The 22,200-nt window shown below is 36.3% G+C and overlaps 1 protein-coding gene across 7 annotated transcripts in view; it reads left to right on the top strand.

Moving 5' to 3' along the window:
• Nucleotides 1-22,200, top strand: part of DNAI7 (dynein axonemal intermediate chain 7) — a 74,781-nt gene that overhangs the window by 25,434 nt on the left and 27,147 nt on the right. For all 7 annotated transcript variants that reach the window (XM_059935468.1, XM_059935474.1, XM_059935467.1 and 4 more), the window contains 3 exons: nucleotides 219-365; nucleotides 3,847-3,950; nucleotides 5,629-5,938. In XM_059935468.1, the coding sequence (XP_059791451.1) occupies nucleotides 219-365; nucleotides 3,847-3,950; nucleotides 5,629-5,938 (561 nt within the window). The remainder of the gene's footprint in view (nucleotides 1-218; nucleotides 366-3,846; nucleotides 3,951-5,628; nucleotides 5,939-22,200) is intronic.

The raw sequence follows: 22,200 nt of genomic DNA, 5'->3' as shown, positions 1-22,200 counted from the left end.
TAGTATAGAATTCTTATAGTGGAGCTTTTGGAGGAAATATTTTATTTTTCCAGGATCTTAAATAATAGAATAAATACAGAAAAGTATTTTTATATGTTTTACTGGTGATGTGTTCCTCAATTCAAAAGTGATAAAACGTCCCCCATTTCACTTTTTCTTTGTGTGTCAGATTACTTTAATCGTAAATTTTTACTTTATATTTTTACTTTTACTTATAGTTAATTGAGAAATTGAAGTTAATTTTATTGGAAACTCCATCATATGATTTGCAAGAGAAAAATATAATACAGTACCAAGGATCAATTCTAGAACTGCAGGAGCTCCTTCATCTTAAGTTTAACATAGCCACAGAAATACTTCTCAGAGTAAGTGTGATATTTTGCTTTATATGTTATTATTGACTTTTGTAAGAGTTAAGATTTTATATTATATAATTTTTAAAGTTCAGTGTCCTTTATTTTTTTTGAAGATTTAAAAGGTTATGGAAAAGTCAGTAGAACAACTTAAGGCACATGTATTTATCCAGATTTAACAACTGTGAATATTTTATTTTTAAAGAAATGAAACATTATCAGTGTAGCTAAAGTCTAGATTTTTTTTTCTTATACTTGCTAAAGTTTACCAGGACCATTATGAAAATAAATTCACAAAACCTTGTATGTTAGCTATACACTCTAGATAAATCAGTTGACACAAGATTACAATTACTGGTAGTCACTCTATTTTTCCCAAATGTCTTAGTACTAATGATAATATTCAAATAATTATAGAGCCATTGTTATACCTAAGAAAATTAATGATTCCATAATGTATTCCAATATCCAGTCCATATTTAAATTTTCCCTAATATTCCATGAATATCTTCTATAGCTGTTTTTGTTTTGTTTTGTTTTTTAAATCAGAAAACAGTGTAAGGTCACACCTTGCTTTTGGCTGTTTTCTCTCTTAGTTTCTTTTGGTCTAGAACACAATCACCTTTATAGGCTTGGTAGAATATGTTCTAATTATAAAAAGAACTGTAGGGCTTCCCTGGTGGCGCAGTGGTTGAGAGTCTGCCTGCTAATGCAGAGGACATGGGTTCAAGCCCCGGTCTGGGAAGATCCCACATGCCGCGGAGCAACTAGGCCCATGAGCCACAATTACTGAGCCTGCGTGTCTGGAGCCTGAGCTCCGCAACAAGAGAGGCCGCGACAGTGAGAGGCCCGCGCACCGCGATGAAGAGTGGCCCCCACTTGCCACAACTAGAGAAGGCCCTTGCACAGAAATGAAGACCCAACACAGCCAAAAATAAATAAATAAATTAAAAAAAAAAAACTGTAAAGAAGGCTTATTGTTATTGTTAAGTTTATTCTTGGCAGTAATATTCATATTATAATTTTGCAGCTATTTTATCTATATTGTAAGAAAAAACCAGTAAGGAAATGTATTATAATTATTAGTAATCAAGATTTTTATTCTAAGAGAAAAAAGATATATAGAAGAAAAGAAGATTAGAAAAAAACACCGTAGTGTTAAATTTGTAATGGAAGTATCAGTATGAACCAGATTTCTTTTTATTCCATAAAAAGGAACCAGGTCTAATTGTGGTAAATGGCTGATTCGAGTTTGGGGCAGGGAAAGTGAAAGATAAGATTGTTATTGAAAGATGAGTTTGAGTTATCTTGTGCTAGAAAACAAGTAAATACTCAAAGACTAATGGAGTCATAGCCAAAGAGAGAGGACTAAAAGAAGCTCCCACTGGTCAAGTTGGGGATAATTTGAATATCAGAAAGAATAATGACTATAATTGATTATAGCAGGCGTCCCCAACCCCCAGGCCGAGGACCGGTACTGGTCCATGGCCTGTTAGGAACGGGGCCGCACAGCAGGAGGTAAGTGGTGCATGAGCGAGGGAAGCTTCATCTGCCGCTCCCCATTGCTTCCCATCGCTCACATTACTGCCTGAACCGTTCCCCCCCACCACCTCAGTACGTGGAGAAATTGTCTTCCACGAAACCAGTCCCTGGTGCCAACAAGGTTGGGGACCTCTGGATTATAGAACCTTGAATAAAATAAAAATTCATGAGTCTATAGTGACATTCCAAAATGGAAAGGAGAAAGTGGAGTGGCGGGTAGAGAGAACAGTTCTTTACAGAAGAATACCACCTGATGAATGTGGAAGGAATGATCAGTAAGATAATAACCATTTTTCAATCCCCAATGTAATAATTGATAAGGATCATCAATGGCTACCTCAATAAGTAGGCGAAAAGTTTGGGAACACATTATTCTCATAGTGCCAAAGTATTAGACCACAGATTACTTATTGACTAGGATAAATGTACTTTGCAAGGGGAGATAGGGGTAGTCACCACGTTAACTAAGTGATCAAGTCCACATTGTTAACAGTAGGACATCATATGCTTCCTGATAGGATGCAATGTGAGGAACACAACATTACCTATTGTGCCTTCTTGCCGAAAATTGTTCATCTAATCTGATTAAACCTACCTAGACCTAACTTCCAGTGTACAAAAAATAAAGGGAACAGAGGAGCAAGTTAAACCATGAGGAAACAGCTAGATAAATTCACAATGTGGAACAGTTCTACAAGGCAACTATCCTGGACACTTCAAAAAGTTAATGTCACAGAAAAAAAAAGTGTGGGAGAACAATCACTTTTATTTCTTTTTTTTTTCTTTTCTTTTTTTTCTTCTTTGGCCACACTGGCACAGCTTGCAGAATCTTAGTTCCCCCACCAGAGATCGAACCTGTGCCCCGTGAAATGGAAGTATAGAGTCCTAACCACTGGACCACCAGGGAATTCCCAGAACAATCACTTTAAAAAAAAAAAAAGCAATAAATTCAACTCCCAGTACATTTAAATTTTTACATTATAGGAACCAAATACATATTGACTTATTTAAGCCCTTTGAAAAACTAATATCTTAAGCAATAGGCATCAAGCTATGTTAGTCTTTATAAAAGAATTCTTAAGAACATCCTTAAATTGTGTGTTTAATGTTGATTATCAAGTATTGGACTAGTAAAACACATGACTCATCTGGATATTTTGTTTTCTAAACTTGGCATGTTCAGAAATAGGCTACCTTTTGCAGTAGTATAATCTACATTTTAATAAGGTAAGGATAAAGAAGCATGTATATAGTTAAAATGAAAAGTCACAATAATGTTAAAATTGAAAAGGGTAACCTAAGAGTAATCCACAAGTGCTACCTGGGAATACAGGAGCAACTTCAATCCTTAGACACCGTAAGAGAAACTGAGTAGAAAATGGGGAGCATATTTAATTGAGTAAATATGTTTTTATCGTTTAGAGAATTTTTTAAAACAATTCTTTGTTATTTTGATTGAACCTTATTTTTACCCAAATTACTCTTTTATTTTTATTTTTTTTCAAGATTTCTTTTTTTATTATTATTTATTTTTTGGCTGCGTTGGGTCTTTGCTGCTCTGCGTGGACTTTCTCTAGTTGCGGCGAGCGGGGGCTACTCTTTGTTGCGGTGTGCGGGCTTCTCATGGCGGTGGCTTCTCTTGTTGAGGAACACCGGCTCTAGGCGCATGGGCTTCAGTAGTTGTGGCTCGCGAGCTCTAGAATGCAGGCTCAGTAGTTGTGGCGCACAGGCTTAGTTGCTCCTAGACATGTGGAATCTTCCCAGAACAGGGATCGAACCCGTGTCCCCTGCATTGGCAGGTGGATTCTTAACCACTGCACCACCAGGGAAGTCCCCAAATAACTCTTTTAATATTGAAGGGAATCCAACACCTAAGTGATGAAATAACTTATCTAAATTGCATAATTTATGAGACCTCTAATCTTAATAATGTTTTCTTTTTCTCTTACAGCAAGCTAGTACTTTAGCAGATCTGGACAGTGGAAACATGGAAAAAGTCATTCGAGATGAAAATGTTACTCTATATGTATGGGCAAACCTCAAGAAAAATCCAAGGTATTCCCATGGGTGATACTGTAGGTCTGAAGACATTATAGTCACATGACCAGGCAGATGCCTGTTGCATTGCAGCATGGCATACTTATAAAAACCCATGTTAGAAAGTCAGCCAACTGGGGTTTGACTCAGAGACCTGCCATTTATCTTAGGCAAGTTACTTAGCCTTGTTATGCCTCAGTATATCAACAGTAAAATGATGATTATATCACTTAACTTAATAGGATTGGGCTGAGGATTAAATGTTAACACATGTAAAGGTCATACATAGCATGGTGTCTAGCACAAATATACACTGACTAAATATCAGGGTCCTCCTCTTCTTTTCACCCACTTAACCTCCCTCCCCACCAAAAAGTAGAAGTGGTAGGTGCTTTCTACATGGCAATCTGAAACTTTTTAAAAATTTATCTTTTGTGAACTGTTAAAAATAATACTTTCAAAAAAGAATACTTTTCATATTTATTATTTTTTAGATAATTTAAGTGATGTTTCCCCGATTATTTTCAACAAAGTAATATCATTCTGAGGAATGATAGAGATAATGATAAATTCACAATCATTTGGTTGCTGCTTTATCTCAAACATTTCAAAATAATTGAGTTAGTATGACAGCAAGTTTTAGGAAAAAATGATCTGAATAAAAGTTAGGAGGCCTAGGTTCTGGTCCCAACTCTGAAAAGACTAGTCCTGTGACAGTGGAAAGTATTGGACTTTATTTCTGGTATTTAGTAAAAGTGAGGAACAAAGTATTTTCCAAGTTACATTTGCTACAAAATACTCTGTGGTTTAAATCAGAGTCAATATATTAATATAACCTTTTTCATTGTAAAATGTGTTATATCCAGAAGGATGAAGGAAATTAATCTATAATTTTAAAAGAAGAAAAGTAAAATGAATATCCCTGTATTAACTACCCAGGCTTAAGAAGAGAATTAGATGGTATCTTTTACTAAGATAAGGAATAGTGGAAGCAGAACAAGTTTTGTTTTACTTTGATGGTGATGGTGAGAGAGCAGGGGGTGGTCAGTATGATGAGCTCAGTGTCAGACTTGTTGAGTTTGAAGTACCTATGACACATCAAAGTGCAACTGTCTGAAAGCATTGAGAGAAATCTGAGTTGGAGACATATTTTGCAGAGTCATACAGATTGATAGTTCTTAACTTTTAGGGAGTCATAGACTCTTATGAACTTTATTACATATGCTCACACATATGTAAGGGCATTTTGGGACCTTTTAAAGTTCATTCAGGGATGCTTCTTCCCCTAGGAAACATAGAACTCATGTTAAACACTCCTGATAATATAAATAATAATTGAAGTCATAGAAATAATAATATCCAGAGAGAGTATGTAGAGGGAGAAGAAAGAAGGGCTCGGGATGGAGAGTCAAGTAACATCAACGTTTAAGGGATGCTTAGGAAGGAGACCATACAAAGGAAACAGAGAAGGAGCTGCCAGAGATGGAGGAGAAGAGTATGGAGTCATGGATCCCAAGAGAGAGTTTTGAGAAGGTAACATCAGCAACTGGATCCAAATGCTGCAAAGAAAGCAAGTATGGGTCAGGACTCAAAACTGTGGTGAAATTAAAGTGGAGAGAAATACTGCTTAGGTATAAATTTACAACAGACATAGAATTTTCTAGAGCCTCATCCTTTTTGTTAAATTAATTAACAGGTACAGAAGTATCAGATTCTCTGAGACACAAATTGGATTTGAAATTCCAAGGATATTAGCAACATCTGACATTGCTCTACGACTCCTACATACTCACTATGATCATGTCACGCCATTAGGCCCTGTTCCAACAGCACCACAAGAACACACGTCCACGGTAACTTACTTTGGCAAAGATGAAGTTAAGAGTGTAGAAGCAGCAGTCAGCAAAGATCTCCAAGAAGAGTATAATGAACAAGAAAATGAGTCTAACGCAGTTCACGAGGAAGAAACAAAAGTTGACGAACAAGGTGGTATTGAAGGACAAACGGTAAGACACTTATTTTTTTTAAATAAGAATTTAATTGCATTTTTTTTTATTTTAATTTTTTTGGCTGTGCTGTGCAGCATGTGGGATCTTAGTTCCCCAACCAGAGATCAAACCTGTGCCCTCTGCAGTGGAAGCGTGGAGTCCTAACCACTGGACTGCCAGGGAATTCCCTGAGACATTTTAAATGTATATTTTTTCTTCATGCAACAGGTGTTATAGATTCCCGTGATGCATTCTCAAGATTTTTTCCTAAACAACTAGAAACTGAAAGCTACTTTCTTGCCAATGGCTAAGTTTTGTGTGTTTGTGTTTTTTTCTTGCCTTCTATTCATAGTCACTATTCATAGTTGAGCCTGTTGCTTCTATATCCTAAAGTTGAGGACAGGAATTGCTAATTTTTATTTTAGGTTCACTCCCAAAAAGCTTTGAAGCAATTTAATTTGTGCGTATTTATTATATTTCAAACTCACTTAAGGGAACTTGTGATAAATACTTTCACAAACTGAAGGATTATCTTACATTACTCTTACTTCCTCAGCTTTTGGTTTTGTAAGAAAGAATTATAGAAGTAAAAACTGATATTTTTTAAACTGTTGTACTCTCTTAAAATTTGACATCTTTAGATATAATAATATGTTAGTTGAGCAATTTAATAATCATATTCTGTTAGTTGGTTTCTGTTCTTTTTTTCTTTCTATTTCCAGGATTTTCAAGCTACTTACTTATTAAGGTAGAATAAATTGTCTCTTTAGAATTTATTAATACTTTCTCAGAACTGAGCAGCTTTTTGTTTGACCATGGACAATTTGCATTTTAGGAAGGACCAGGTTTTCCTACAGGTACTTAAGATATGAAGTGTATTGGTTTATTGGTTTGTTTTCTTTAAACACAGGTGAGGGTTAAGAATTAAATTGAATACAAATTTGAAATCAGAATAAGGATTATTAGATATTCTAAGAACATATTTAATTGAAAAATTCCATTTGATTCCACCAGAATCAAAAATTATAATGATTCTGCAGCAATATAAAAAATGGATAAGACATGATGGTCAGTACAAAGAACAGTATTTAGTGTGTGATTACAATGATGAAAAAATTTAAAAGGCATAAGGGGAGGAGAGCCCAGAAACCTGTATATAGCTGATATTTCACAGAAGTGGGAAATAAGTGATTGGTTCTTCTTTAAAAATTTGTCACTTTTAAAGGAATGTTTTTTGAGCAATCTGGTAGCTTTTATAATGAAAAAATTCATTTTCCCTCTCAGGTAGCATGGTAGCATTACTAGAGTTCAACAGTATTTCCAGTTTTCTTCCCTTTCCTGGACAGGAAGGAAAGAATTACACTGCTCGCCCCCTTGAAATTAGGGGTGACCGTGTGACTTGCTTTAGCTAGTAAGATGTGAGTGGAAGTGACACACTGATTTCTAAGGGGGGGAAAATAAAGAATGAGTAAATGGGTGCTGGATGTTACATTATTTAAACGTGCAGTAGAAAATAAAATGAAGACCCATAAACTTACAATAAAATTTGGCAGGATTTTTGACTGAAAATTCATGAAAACAAAGAACAAATTAAAAACTATCAAAATTGTTGTATGAAAAGAGTATCTAAAAATGTTTGGTCTTGATCTGATAAAAATATTGAATAACTTCTGCTCCTCAAGTTCCTTGATCATATTTTATGAAAAACCCATCAACAGTTTACCTAAGAATTTGCCATTACTAATTTAAAAGTTATGAAACAGTAATTAGAAAACATATAATTTGAAATATTACTTGAATTTAGATGGCTAAAGCAATTCTTCCTTATGCATGTATGTCTCAGTTAAAGCAGCCTTATGCAGTAATGACTCATTATAGTTCTGTGTATAAAACTACCAAAAAATAGTTTTATATTAAATATATCAGCATATGAAATCACTATAATATCAAACAGTGCAGTTATATATTTTTCTCCAGGTCCGTCATCTATTAGAGTAAGAAGTCATTTCCTTTACTCTCAGCTGGTGAGCTCAAAGTTACCAAGCTAAGCTTTCCTCAGTTAAATGGCCCTTTCCAACGTGTTTGACTATATCTGTTTTTTTTTTTCTATTATTCTTTAATGTTTTATTGAACCATTTCAATTTATAATGATGACTACAGGTATACCAATGCTAATGTTGATAATGCCACAAAAGTACGTCAAGGAAAAGCATTCTACTGAATGGTAATGCATATTTTATGGAATACTGAAGCTCTTCTCAAATAAGTAGCCTAGGAAACCCAGAGTAAAGATCAGACAATTAGTAATATAGCAGAAATAGTTTTACCCTATGAAACTTCACCACAGCCTGGGAAGCTTGGCTGAGAATTGTGTGAATGGTATATGGAGGAACCTGGCTGGCAGAACTTTGTTATCAGGGGATTGAAAAAGAGAAAATTGCCTAGCAGATGAGACTAAACTTAATTTAGTTAGCACCCCCCTATTTCCAGGAACCAGTCCTCTCATCACACCAAACAGGCATGTGTGTAGATGCTTATGCTTATGGATGTGTGCTCTCCCATCCTTCCAAAACCCCCACGGCATTCTGAAAAGTTAACGTGAGTAATGCTGAAGTAGGGATGATTTCCATAGAAGCAGAAGAATCCCATAGTACTGCCTAAGTGTACCGAGGCAGGTGGGAAAAGCCATCTCCTGTGCTGAAAGGATTGTTGGGGCAGGGGGGAGGCAGTGGCAGTAAACTGCAGAGAGTGAAGAATCAATCCCCCACCTCAGAACCACTTGCCCTGCTAAGCTGGGGAGGAAAGGAAAGAGAGCTGATGGAAACAATTGTCAGCTGGGCCTCCATTTGTCACTAATTTTGAACAGAGCACGTTTTGTAAATGTGAGCAGGCTTCAGGGAGCAAAAATCAGTGGAGGGACTTCCCTGGTGGTCCAGTGGTTAGGACTCTGTGCTCCCATTGCAGGGGCCATGGGTTCCATCCCTGGTTGGGGAGCTAAGATCCCTCAAGCGGAGTGGCAAAAAAAAAAAAAAAAAAAAGTTGGATTTATAGAGTCAGCAGCTCAAAAGAAGGGGATAAAGATAATTTGGTGGAACTTATGGGGAAAAAAAGTAAAATAAATGGTGGAAAGAAGTAGGAGATCCAATATCTATGTAAAAGAAGTTCCAGAACACAAAGGAAAGGATGAGTTTAATATAATGATTGGCACTGGGACCGCTAGCTAAGATATGAAATAAAATAAATTTCCATTCATACTTCCCTCTACAGACTAAAAACAAAAACAGATTTTATATTTTTTTAAATATTAAAAAAACTAATCAAAAACTCATAAAATAATAAAAGTATTTGAAGACAATGTAGGAAAGTTATTTTATCATATTTACTAAGAAGGTCCTTCTTACTTATTAGTGCATCAAAACCAAAACCGTACAAGAAAAGGAGATTACGAATTCAAACATTTGTATAGCCAAATAAACCTCATTGTAAACAAACTTGAAAGACAATGGACTGGGAAAAATATTTAAGCGTATAAAACAAATGGTTAGTATCCTAATATAAAAAACTCATAGCTGCGGACTTGGCTCCAGGTGCAGCTGACGGGAGCCCCGTCTCCTCAGGACCCGCTGGGGCTTCAGCTTTGGGACATCGTGGGGTCCATTTCTCTCTGACAGGAGCCTGGTCTCCTCAGGACCTGCTGGGAGGTGATGCCGCTGAGGTAAAAGGCTGCACCACACAGCATGGGGGACCCTAGTTCCCTGACCAGGGATTGAACCCACACCCCCTGCAGTGGAATCGTGAATTCCCAACCACTGGACTGGCAGGGAAGTCCCTGTCCTTTATTATAAAAAGGTTGCCCTTGAGAAGCAATAAGAACTACAGCCCTGCAGCCTGTGGAACAAAAACCACATTCACAGAAAGATAGACAAGATGAAAAGGCAGAGGGCTATGTACCAGATGAAGGAACAAGATAAAACCCCAGAAAAACAACTAAATGAAGTGGAGATAGGCAACCTTCCAGAAAAAGAATTCAGAATAATGATAGTGAAGATGATCCAGGACCTCGGAAAAAGAATGGAGGCAAAGATCGAGAAGATGCAAGAAATGTTTAACAAAGACCTAGAAGAATTAAAGAAGAAACAAACGGAGATGAACAATACAATAACTGAAATGAAAACTGCACTAGAAGGAATCAATAGCAGAATAACTGAGGCAGAAGAACGGATAAGTAACCTGGAAGACAGAATGGTGGAATTCACTGCTGCAGAACAGAATAAAGAAAAGAGAATGAAAAGAAATGAAGACTGCCTAAGGGACCTCTGGGACAACATTAAACACGACAACATTCGCATTATAGGGGTCCCAGAAGGAGAAGAGAGAGAGAAAGGACCCAAGAAAGTATTTGAAGAGATTATAGTCTAAAACTTCCCTAACACGGGAAAGGAAATAGCCACCCAAGTCCAGGAAGCGCAGAGAGTCCCATACAGGATAAACCCAAGGAGAAACACGCCAAGACACATATTAATCAAACTATCAAAAATTAAATACAAAGAACAAATATTAAAAGCAGCAAGGGCAAAACAAGAAATAACACACAAGGGGATCCCCTTAAGGTTAACAGCTGATTTCTCAGCAGAAACTCTACAAGCCAGAAGGGAGTGGCATGATATACTTAAAGTGATGAAAGGGAAGAACCTACAACCAAGATTACTCTCCCCGGCAAGGATCTCATTCAGATTCAATGGAGAAATCAAAAGCTTTACAGACAAGCAAAAGCTAAGAGAATTCAGCACCACCAAACCAGCTCTACAACAAATGCTAAAGGAACTTCTGTAAGTGGAAAACACAAGAGAAGAAAAGGACCTACAAAAACAAACCCAAAACAATTAAGAAAATGGTCATAGGAACATACATATTGATAATTACCTGAAACGTGAATGGATTAAATGCTCCAACCAAAAGACACAGGGTTGCTGAATGGATACAAAAACAAGACCCATATATATGCTGTCTACAAGAGACCCACTTCAGACCTAGGGACACATACAGGCTGAAAGTGAGGGGATGGAAAAAGATATTCCATGCAAATGGAAATCAAAAGAAAGCTGGAGTAGCAATACTCATATCAGATAAAATAGACTTTAAAATAAAGAATGCTACAAGAGACAAGGAAGGACACTACATAATGATCAAGGGATCAATCCAAGAAGAAGATATAACAATTATAAATATATATGCACCCAACATAGGAGCACCTCAATACATAAGGCAACTGCTAACAGCTATAAAAGGGGAAATCAACAGTAACACAATAATAGTGGGGGACTTTAACCCCTCACTTACACCAATGGACAGATATCCAAAATGAAAATAAATAAGGAAACAGAGGCTTTAAATGGCACAATAGACCAGATAGATTTAATTGATATTTATAGGACATTCCATCCAAAAACAGCAGATTACACTTTCTTCTCAAGTGCTCACAGAACGTTCTCCAGGATAGATGACATCTTGGGTCACAAATCAAGCCTCAGTAAATTTAAGAAAACTGAAATCATATCAAGCATATTTTCTGACCACAATGCTATGAGATTAGAAATGAATTACAGGGGAAAAAACGTAAAAAATACAAACACATGGAGGCTAAACAATACGTTACTAAATAACTAAGAGATCACTGAAGAAATCAAAGAGGAAATCAAAAAGTACCTAGAGATAAATGACAATGAAAACACGATGATCCAAAACCTATGGGATGCAGCAAAAGCAGTTCTAAGAGGGAAGTTTATAGCTATACAAGCCTACCTCAAGAAACAAGAAAAATCTCAAATAAACAATCTAACCTTACACCTAAAGGAACTAGAGGAAGAAAAACAAACAAAACCCAAAGTTAGCAGAAGGAAAGAAATCATAAAGATCAGAGCAGAAATAAATGAAATAGAAACAAAGAAAACAATAGCAAAAATCAATAAAACTAAAAGCTGATTCTTTGAGAATATAAACAAAATTGATAAACCATTAGCCAGACTCATCAAGAAAAACAGGGAGAGGACTCAAATCAATAAAATTAGAAATGAAAAAGGAGAAGTTACAACAGACACCGCAGAAATACAAAGCATCCTAAGACATGACTACAAGCAACTCTATGCCAATAAAATGGACAACCTGGAAGAAATGCACAAATTCTTAGAAAGGTATAACCTTCCAAGACTGAGCCAGGAAGAAATAGAAAATATGAACAGACCAATCGGTCTGTTCATATTTTCTATTTCTTCCTGGCTCAGTCTTGGAAGGTTATACCTTTCTAAGAATTTGTGCATTTCTTCACAAGTAATGAAATTGAAACTGTGATTAAAAATCTTCCAACAAACCAAAGTCCAGGACCAGATGGCTTCACAGGTGAATTCTATCAAACATTTAGAGAAGAGCTAACACCTATCCTTCTCAAACTCTTCCAAAAAATTGCAGAGGAAGGAACACTCCCAAACTCATTCTATGAGGTCACCATCACCCTGATACCAAAACCAGACAAAGATACTGTAAAAAAAGAAAATTACAGACCAATATCACTGATTAATATAGATGCAAAAATCCTCAACAAAATACTAGCAAACAGAATCCAACAACACATTTAAAGGATCATACACCATGATCAAGTGGGATTTATCCCAGGGATGCAAGGATTCTTCAATATATGCAAATCAATCAATGTGATACACCATATTAACAAATTGAAGAAGAAAAACCATATGATCATCTCAATAGATGCAGAAAAAGCTTTTGACAAAATTCAACACCCATTTGTGATAAAAACTCTCCAGAAGGTTCGCATAGAGGGAACCTACCTCAACATAATAAAGGCCATATATGACAAACCCACAGCAAACATCATTCTCAATGGTGAAAAACTGAAAGCATTTCCTCTAAGATCAGGAACAAGACAAGGATGTCCACTCTCACCACTATTATTCAACATAGTTTTGGAAGTCTTAGCCATGGCAGCCAGAGAAGAAAAAGAAAGAAAAGGAATACAAATTGGAAAAGAAGAAGTAAAAGGAATACAAATTGGAAAAGAAGAAATAAAACATGTCATCACGGCAGATGACATGATACTATACATAGAGAATCCTAAAGATGCCACCAGGAAACTACTAGAGCTAATCAATGAATTTGGTAAAGTTGCAGGATACAAAATTAATGCACAGAAATCTCTTGCATTCCTACACACTAATGATGAAAAATCTGAAAGAGAAATTAAGGAAACACTCCCATTTACCATTGCAACAAAAACAATAAAATACCTAGGAATCGACCTACCTAGGGAGACAAAAGACCTGTATGCAGAAAACTATAAGACATTGATGAAAGAAATTAAAGATGATACCAACAGATGGAGAGATATACCATGTTCTTGGATTGGAAGAATCAATATTGTGAAAATGACTATACTACCCAAAGCAATCTACAGATTCAACACAATCCCTATCAAATTACCAATGGCATTTTTTACGGAACTAGAACAAAAAATCTTAAAATTTGTATGGAGACACAAAAGACTCCAAATAGCCAAAGCAGTATTGAGGGAAAAAAACGGAGCTGGAAGAATCAGGCTCCCTGACTTCAGACTATACTACAAAGCTACAGTAATCAAGATAATATGGTACTGGCACAAAAACAGAAGCATGGATCAATGGAACAAGATAGAAAGCCCAGAGATAAACCCACGCACCTATGGTCAACTAATCTATGACAAAGGAGGCAAGGGTGTACAATGGAGAAAAGACAGTCTCTTCAATAAATGGTGCTGGGGAAACTGGACAGCTACATGTAAAAGACTAAAATTAGAACACTCCCTAACACCATACACAAAAATAAACTCGAAATGGATTCGAGACCTAAATGTAAGACCGGACAGTATAAAACTCTTAGAGGAAAACATAGGAAGAACACTCTTTGACATAAATCACAGCAAGATCTTTTTTGATCCACCTCCTAGAGTAATGGAAATAAAAACAAAAATAAACAAATGGGACCTAATGAAACTTCAGAGCTTTTGTACAACAAAGGAAACCATAAACAAGACAAAAAGACAGCCCTCAGAATGGGAGAAAATATTTGCAAACGAATCAACAGACAAAGGATTTATCTCCAAAATATATAAACAACTCATGCAGCTCAATATTAAAAAAACAAACAACCCAATCCAAAAACGGGCAGAAGACCTAGATAGACATTTCTCCAAAGAAGACATACTGATGGCCAAGAAGCACATGAAAAGCTGCTCAGCGTCACTAATTATTAGAGAAATGCAAATCAAAACTACAATGAGGTATCCCCTCACACCCATTAGAATGGGCATCATCAGAAAATCTACAAACAACAAATGCTGGAGAGGTTGTGGAGAAAAGGAAACCCTCTTGCACTGTTGGTGGGAATGTAAATTGATACAGCCACTATGGAGAACAGTATGGAGGTTCCTTAAAAAACTAAAAATAGAATTACCATATCATCCAGCAATCCCACTACTGGGCATATACCCAGAAGAAACGATAATTCAAAAAGACACATGCACCCCTATGTTCATTGCAGCACTATTTACAATAGCCAGGTCATGGAAGCAACCTAAATGCCCATCGACCGACGAATGGATAAAGAAGATGTGGTACATATATACAATGGAATATTACTCAGCCATAAAAAGGAATGAAATTGAGTCATCTGTTGAGACGTGGATGGATCTAGAGACTGTCATACAGAGTGAAGTAAGTCAGAAAGAGAAAAACAAATATTGTATATTAACACATATATGTGGAACCTGGAAAAATGGTACAGATGAACTGGTTTGCAGGGTAGAAATTGAGACACAGATGTAGAGAACAAACGTATGGCCACCAAGGGGGGAAAGCGGGTGGGGTGCGGTGGTGGTGGTGTGATGAATTGGGCGATTGGGATTGGCATGTATACACTGATGTGTATAAAATTGGTGACTTATAAGAACCTGCTGTATTAAAAAAAAAAAAAAGAACTCATACAAATTGGTAAGACAATTTCCTAATATAAAATTAAGCAAAGGACTTGAGTAGACAGATGAGAAGAGAAATGCAACTAGTCAATAAAAATATGAAAAAATAACCAAATAAATAATCAAATTAGAACCGACATTATATCACTTCTTATCAGGTTGAGCATGAGAGGTTGCAGGCATTTTCACATACTGTTGTTAAAAAAATTGTACAATCTTAAGGGAAATTTGGCACTATGTAAATGTACCTATTAGTGATTTTAATTTTAGTGATTTATTATTATGAAATAATAGGACAAGTAAATTAAAATGAATGCTACAATGTTCGTTGAATTTTTTTATATTAGCAACTATAGTCCACAGATTATAAAATATTCAGTCAAGTAGTAGCCTTTCAAAATGATGATATAGATTTTATATCCTTTTTTTAATTAAAAAAACTTTTATTGAGATATACTTGACATACGGCATTATATTAGTTTCAGGTATACAACACAATGATTTGATATTTCTATATACTGTGAAATAATCTCCATAATAAGTCGAGTTAACATTCTTCATCACACATAGCTGCAATTCTTTTCTTGTGATGAGAACTTTTAAGATCTCTCTTACCAACTTTCAAATATAAAATACAGTATTATTGACTATAGTCACCATGTTGTACATTTCAACCCAAGAATTTATTTATTTATAACCGGAGGTTTGTGCCTTTTGGCCACCTTCACCCATTTTGTCCACCTGCACCCCTGAGGCTGGCAACCACCAATCTGTTCTCTGTATCTGAGTTCACTTTTTTTTTTTTAGATTCCACAAAAAAAATGAGATTATATGGTATTTGTCTTTCTCTGTCTGACATTTCACATAGCATAATGCCCTCAGGGTCCACCATGTGGTCTCAAATGGCAAGATTTCCTTATTTTTTATAGCTGAATATTATTCCATTATCTCTATATATCACGTTTTCTTTATCCATTCATCCATTGATGAATTCTTACATTGCTTCCATGTCTTGGCTATTGTGAATAGTGCTGCAATGAACATGGAGGTGCATACATCCTTTTGAGTTAGTATTTTTGTTTCCTTCAGATAAATACCCAAAAATGGGATTGCTGGATCATATGGTAGTTTTATTTTTAATTTTTGAGGAAACTCCATAATGTTTTCCATAGTGGCTGCACCAGTTTACGTTCCCACCAACAGTGCACAAGAATTCCCTTTTCTCCACATTCTCCCCAGCACTTATTTCTTGTCTTTTTGGTAATAGCTATTCTAACAGGTGATATTTCATTGTGGTTTTGATTTGCATTTCCCTGATGACTAGTGATGTTGAGCACCTTTTCATGTGCCTTTTGGCCATCTGTATGTCTTCTTTTGAAAAATGTCTATTCATATCCTCTGCCCATTTTTTATTTGGAATGTTGGGCGTTTTTGCTTTTTTTTTTTTGGCTGCGTTGGGTCTTCGTTGCTGTGCGCGGGCTTTCTCTAGTTGCGGCGAGCATGGGCCACTCCTCATTGCGGTGCGCAGGATTCTCAGTTTGGTGGCTTCTCTTGTTGCAGAGCACAGGCTCCAGGCATGCGGGCTCAGTAGTTGTGGTTTGCAGGCTTCAGAGCGCAGGCTCAGTAGTTGTGGCTCACGGGCTTATTTGCTCCATGGCATGTGGGACCCTCCCGGACCAGAAATCAAACCCGTGTCCCCTGCATTGGCAGGTGGATTCTTAACCACTGCGCCACCAGGGAAGCCCCATTTTTGCTATTGAGTTGTATGAGTTCTTCATGCATTTTGAATATTAACCTCTTATCAGATATTTGATTTGCAAATATTTTCTCACATTTGGTAGGTTGCCTTTTCATTTTGTCACTTGTTTCTTCTGCTGTGCGGAAGCTTTCTTGTTCGATGTTGTCCCACTTGTTTATTTTTGCTTTTGTTATACTTGCTTTTGGTGTCAAATCCAAAAAATCATTGCCAAGACTGATGTCAAGGAATTTACCCCACCTATGTTTTCTTTTAGGAATTTTGTGGTTTCAGATCTATGTTCAAATGTTTAATCCATTTTGAGGTAATTTTTGTTTATAGTATAAATAGTGCTCTCTTAACCACATTCATTACACCCACCACACAACTTGCAATAGATTTGGGAATAGCAATCCCTTTATGAGCAGGAACTGTAATTATGCTTCCACCATAAAACAAAAGCATCTCTAGCCCACTTTCTACCACAAGGAACACCAATTTCTCTTATCCCTGTGCTAGTAATTATTGAAACTGTTGGCTTATTTGTCCAACCAATGGCCCTAGCTGTATGACTAATGACTAATATCACAGCTGGCCATCTATTAATTTATTTAATTGAAGGGGCAACCCTGGCCCTAATAAGCATTATCGCTACCACAGCCTTCATTACATTTGTTATTCTCATTCTACTCACGATCCTTGAATTTGCAGCAGCCCTTATTTAAGCTTACGTATACACCCTGCTAGTAAGCCTCTACTTACACAATGACACGTAATGACCCACCAAACCCATGCATTCCATATAGTAAATCCCAGCCCCTGACCTCTTACAGGAGCCCTCTCAGCCCCTCACAAAACATCTGGTCTAGTCATATGATTCCATTTAAACTCAACATTTTTATTATCCTTGGGCTTATTAACCAACATCCTAACAATGTATCAATGATAACAAGACATCATCCAAAAAAGCTTCATTACTTGTATTTATCACATTCTAACTTCCCCAACTAAACACACAGAAAAATCAAGTCCTTACAAATGTGGATTTGACACTACAGGATCAGCATGCCTACCCTTTTTCATAAAACTTTTCACAGTGTCCATTATGGTTCTCCTCTTTGACCTAGAAATGATCCTTCTGCCCCTACCCTGAGCGTCCCAAACAATCTAATAACAATACTCATTATAGCACTACTCCTAATTTCACTGCTAGCAATAAGTTTAGCCTACAAGTGGACTCAAAAGGGGTTAGAGTGGACCAAATATGGTAATTAGTTTAAATTAAAGCAAATTATTTTGGCCCATTAAATTATGATTAAATTCATGATTATCAAGTTCCTTTCGTCTATGTAAATATTATTCTAGCATTTACAGTTTCCCTTAGGGAGTATTAATATACCAATTCCACTTAATATCCTCCCTACTATTTCTGGAAGGAATAATATCATTATTCATTATGGCAACCCTAATAATCCTAAACATCCATTTCCCTCTAGCTAGCATAATACCCATCATCTTACCAGTTTTCACAGCCTGCAAAGCCGCACTAAGATTATCCCTGCTAGTAATAGTATCAAACAGCTATGATATTGATTATGTACAAGATCTCAGCCTTCTCCAATTTTAAAAATTATTATGCCACCTATTAATACCACTACCATGATTATTAAAAATATATAATTTGAATTAATACCACCACTTTCAGTTTACTAGTTTTATTAGCTTATTCCTTCTTGACCAATTTAATGACAACAACCTTAACTTTTCATTAATCTTCTCTGATTCTCTATCAGCACTTTTACTTTGACATGACTCATCACTAATACTCATAGCCAGCCAATTCCTCCTATCTAAAGAATCACTAGCTCAAATTAACTGCCCCTATATATCACTATATTATTTATGCTACAGATATTCCTAATTATAACTTTCACTGCCACAGGATTGATTTGATTCTATTCTTATTCGAAAAAACACTAGTCCCAGCATTAATTACTATCTCTCGCTGAGGAAACCAAACAGAACTACTCACTGCAGGAATTTACTTTTTATTTTATGCACTAGTATGATCTCTTCCACTTCTAGTTGCTCTAGTATATATCCAAAATATTATAGGTTCACTAAACTTTTTAATAATCCAGTACTGAGCCCAAACAATATCTAACTCTTGATTCAATATTTTCACCTGATTAGCATGCATGATAGCTTTTACAGTAAAAAATGCCCCTCTACAGATTACACCTCAGACAGAAAAAGGGGCATGTAGAATTCCCGCTGCCAGATCTGTAGTTCTTGCAGCTGTACTACTCAAACTTGGTGGCTATGGTATACTACAAATCACAATAATCCTAAACCCCTTAAACTACATAGTGGATCCATCCCTTATATTATCCTTATGAGGAATAATTATAACCAGCTTAATTTGTTTGCACCAAACAGACTTAACATCACTCATCAGATACTCCTCCGTTAACCACATGGCACTTGTCATTGCAGCTATCCTCATCCAAACACCTTCAAGTTTTGTAGAGGCTACCACCCTAATAATTGCCCATGGCCTCACACCATTTTTACTATTTTGATATTTGACATCTTTTCATGTGCTTGTGGACCATGTGTATGTCTCATCTGGAGAAGGGTCTATTCAAGTCCTTTGTCCATTTAAAAAATTGGCTTGTCTTTTTGTTGATGAGTTGTAAAAGTTCTTGATATATTCTGGATAACAGACATTTTACCAGACATATTAAAATGTGCAAATATTTTCTTCCATTCTGTGGGCTGTCTTTCCAATTTCTGGATTGTGTCTTTTGATGCACAAAAGTTTTTAATTTTGAGGAAGTCCAATTTATCTATTTTTTTCTTTCATTGCCTGTGCCTTGGTGTCAGATCTAAGAAACCATTGCTAAATCCAAGGTCATGAAGATTTATCCCCATGTTTTCTTCTAGAGTTTATACAGTCATTCCTCAGTATCCATGAACGAATGGTTCCAGGACTGCCCTGTGGATACCAAAATTCGCAGATGGTCAAGTCCCCTATATAAAATAGCATAATATTTGCATATATCCTACACACTATTCCCATATACTTTAAATCATCTCAAGATTACTTATAATATCTAATACAATGTAAATGTTATATAAATAGTTGTAAATACGATGTAAATGCTATGTAAATAGTTACCAGCAAGGCAAATTCAAGTTTTTCATTTTGTAACCTTCTAGAAGTATTTTTTGGAATATTTTTGATCCACTATTGGTTGAATTTGTGGATGCAGAACCCACATACATGGAGGGCTGACTAAGCCTTTTGTCTATTTTGAGTTAATTTTTATATGTGGTATGAGGTAAGAGTCCCATTTCATCCCTCTGTACATAGATAGCCAGTTGCCTAGCACCATCTGTTGACAAGATCATTCTTTCCCCAATTTAATGTTTTCCGCCCTTGTCAAAAATCAGTTGACTATAGATGGATGTGTTTATTTCTGTTTTCCATTCAATTCCACTGATCTATATGTATATCTCTATGCCAGTATCACAATGTTTTTACTGTTGCTGTGTACTAAGATCTGAAATTGGGAAGAGTGAGCCTCCAACTTTGATTTTTGAGATTGTTTTGGCTCTTTGGGGTCCCTTGAAATTTCATATGAATGTTAGGATAAGCTTGTGTATTTCTTCCCAAAGGCCTTCAGGAATTTTCACAGGAATCACTTTGAATCTGTAGATCACATTATGTACTATTGCCATCTTAACAATATTAAGTCTTTCCATCACCATGGGATGTCTTCACATTATTTAGGTTTTCTTTCATTTCTTTCAGCCATGTTGTATGATTTTCAGTGTACAGTCTTGTACCTCGATTAAATCTATTCCTAAGTATTTTATTGGTGTTGACATTATTTAAAATGTAACTGTCTTCTTAAATTCCTTTTGAGAATATTCATTGCTAGTACCTACAAATAAACAGATTTTTGTGTATTGATATTTTGTCCTCTAACTTTGCTGATATTAGTTGACTAGCTCAAATAATTTTTCTGTTGATTCTTTGGAAACATATATGTAAGATGCTGTCATCTGTGTCTGTGAACAGACATGGTTTTACTTTCTCCTTTCATATGTGGATGCCTTTTATGTTTTTCCTCATTGCTCTGGGTAGAATTTCCAGTACAATATTGTAACAATGGTGAAAGCCAGCACCGTGGCCTTGTTCCTGAATTCAGAGATAAACCTTTCAGTCCTCAACATTGAGCATGATACTTCCTGTGTGTTTTGTCTAATGCTTTGTATCATATCGAACGCATGTCCCTTTCCTCCTACTTCTGTGTTTATATGATGAAATTGCACTGGCATTTGTTTAAAGCTTTTTCTGCAAGTTACATGATCACGCAATAATTGTCATGTATTACATTACATGGTTTTAATTTAATAATCTATTACATTGCTTGGTTTAATATATTAACAACCTGGAATTTCTGGTGTAGAGACATTTGCTTTTGGTGCATAATCTTCGATATGCTGTTGGTTTCATATTGCTATTATTTTGTGAAGGATTCTTACATCTATATTTAGAAGGAACGTTGATCTGTAGTTTTCTTTTTATAATGTCTTTGTATGATTTGATTAGATTGGGGTTGGTGTTAGTGGTTTAGAGCAGGGGTCCCCAACCCGCGGGCCACGGACTGCTACTGGTCTGCTGCCTGTAGGAACCGGCTGCACAGCAGGTGAGCGGCGGGTAAGCAAGCCAGGCTTCATCTGCCTCTTGCCATTGCTCCCCAGTGCTTGCATTACCGCCTGAACCATCCCCCCCGCCCCCTCCCCCTTCCCGTCCGTGGAAAAATTGTCTTCCACGAAACCGGTCCCTGGTGCCAGGAAGGTTGGGGACAGCTGGTTTAGCGGACTAAGGCTAGGGCTGGGCCTGGTATGGGAGCTGACCTGGGGCTGGGTTAAGGTTAGAGTTTATGATTATAGTATATGGTTTATAATTTATGGTTTATATTTTAGTTATGGTTACAGTTAATGGTTATGGTTGATGGCTTATGGATATGGTTTCTGGTTATGTGTATTGTTTCTGGTTATAAATTATGGTTTGTGGTTCTGATTTCGGTTGCTGGTTATAATTTATGGATTATGGTCTGGTTTCAATTTCTGGTTATGGTTAGGTTTACGGTTTATGGTTATGGTTTATGACTATAGCTATATGGTTATCTGATAATATGATTTTATGGCTTTTTGGTTAAGGTTAAGTTAGGGTTTATAGTACAGGCAAGGTTACAGGTATGAGCCAGGGGTTAGGTTTGGGGTTTGGGTTTGGGTGGAGGGCCCGGGTTAGGAGTTAGGGTTAGGGTTTTTCTTTGTAAATCTACCTAAAGCTTTGTCAATTTTGCTTATCTTTGCAAAAAAAGAGCTCTTAGTTTTATTGATCTTTTTATTGTCTTTTTAGTCTCTATTTCATTTATTTCTGCTCTGATCTTTGTTATTTCCTTCCTTCTACTAATTTTGGGCTTCATTTGTTCTTTTTCTAGTTTCTTG

This window comes from Balaenoptera ricei, chromosome 10, assembly GCF_028023285.1.
Source record: "Balaenoptera ricei isolate mBalRic1 chromosome 10, mBalRic1.hap2, whole genome shotgun sequence".
Lineage (NCBI taxonomy): Eukaryota > Metazoa > Chordata > Mammalia > Artiodactyla > Balaenopteridae > Balaenoptera > Balaenoptera ricei.
The sequence above is the reverse complement of the archived record's forward strand: the minus strand, read 5'-3'. Positions and strand labels throughout refer to the sequence as shown.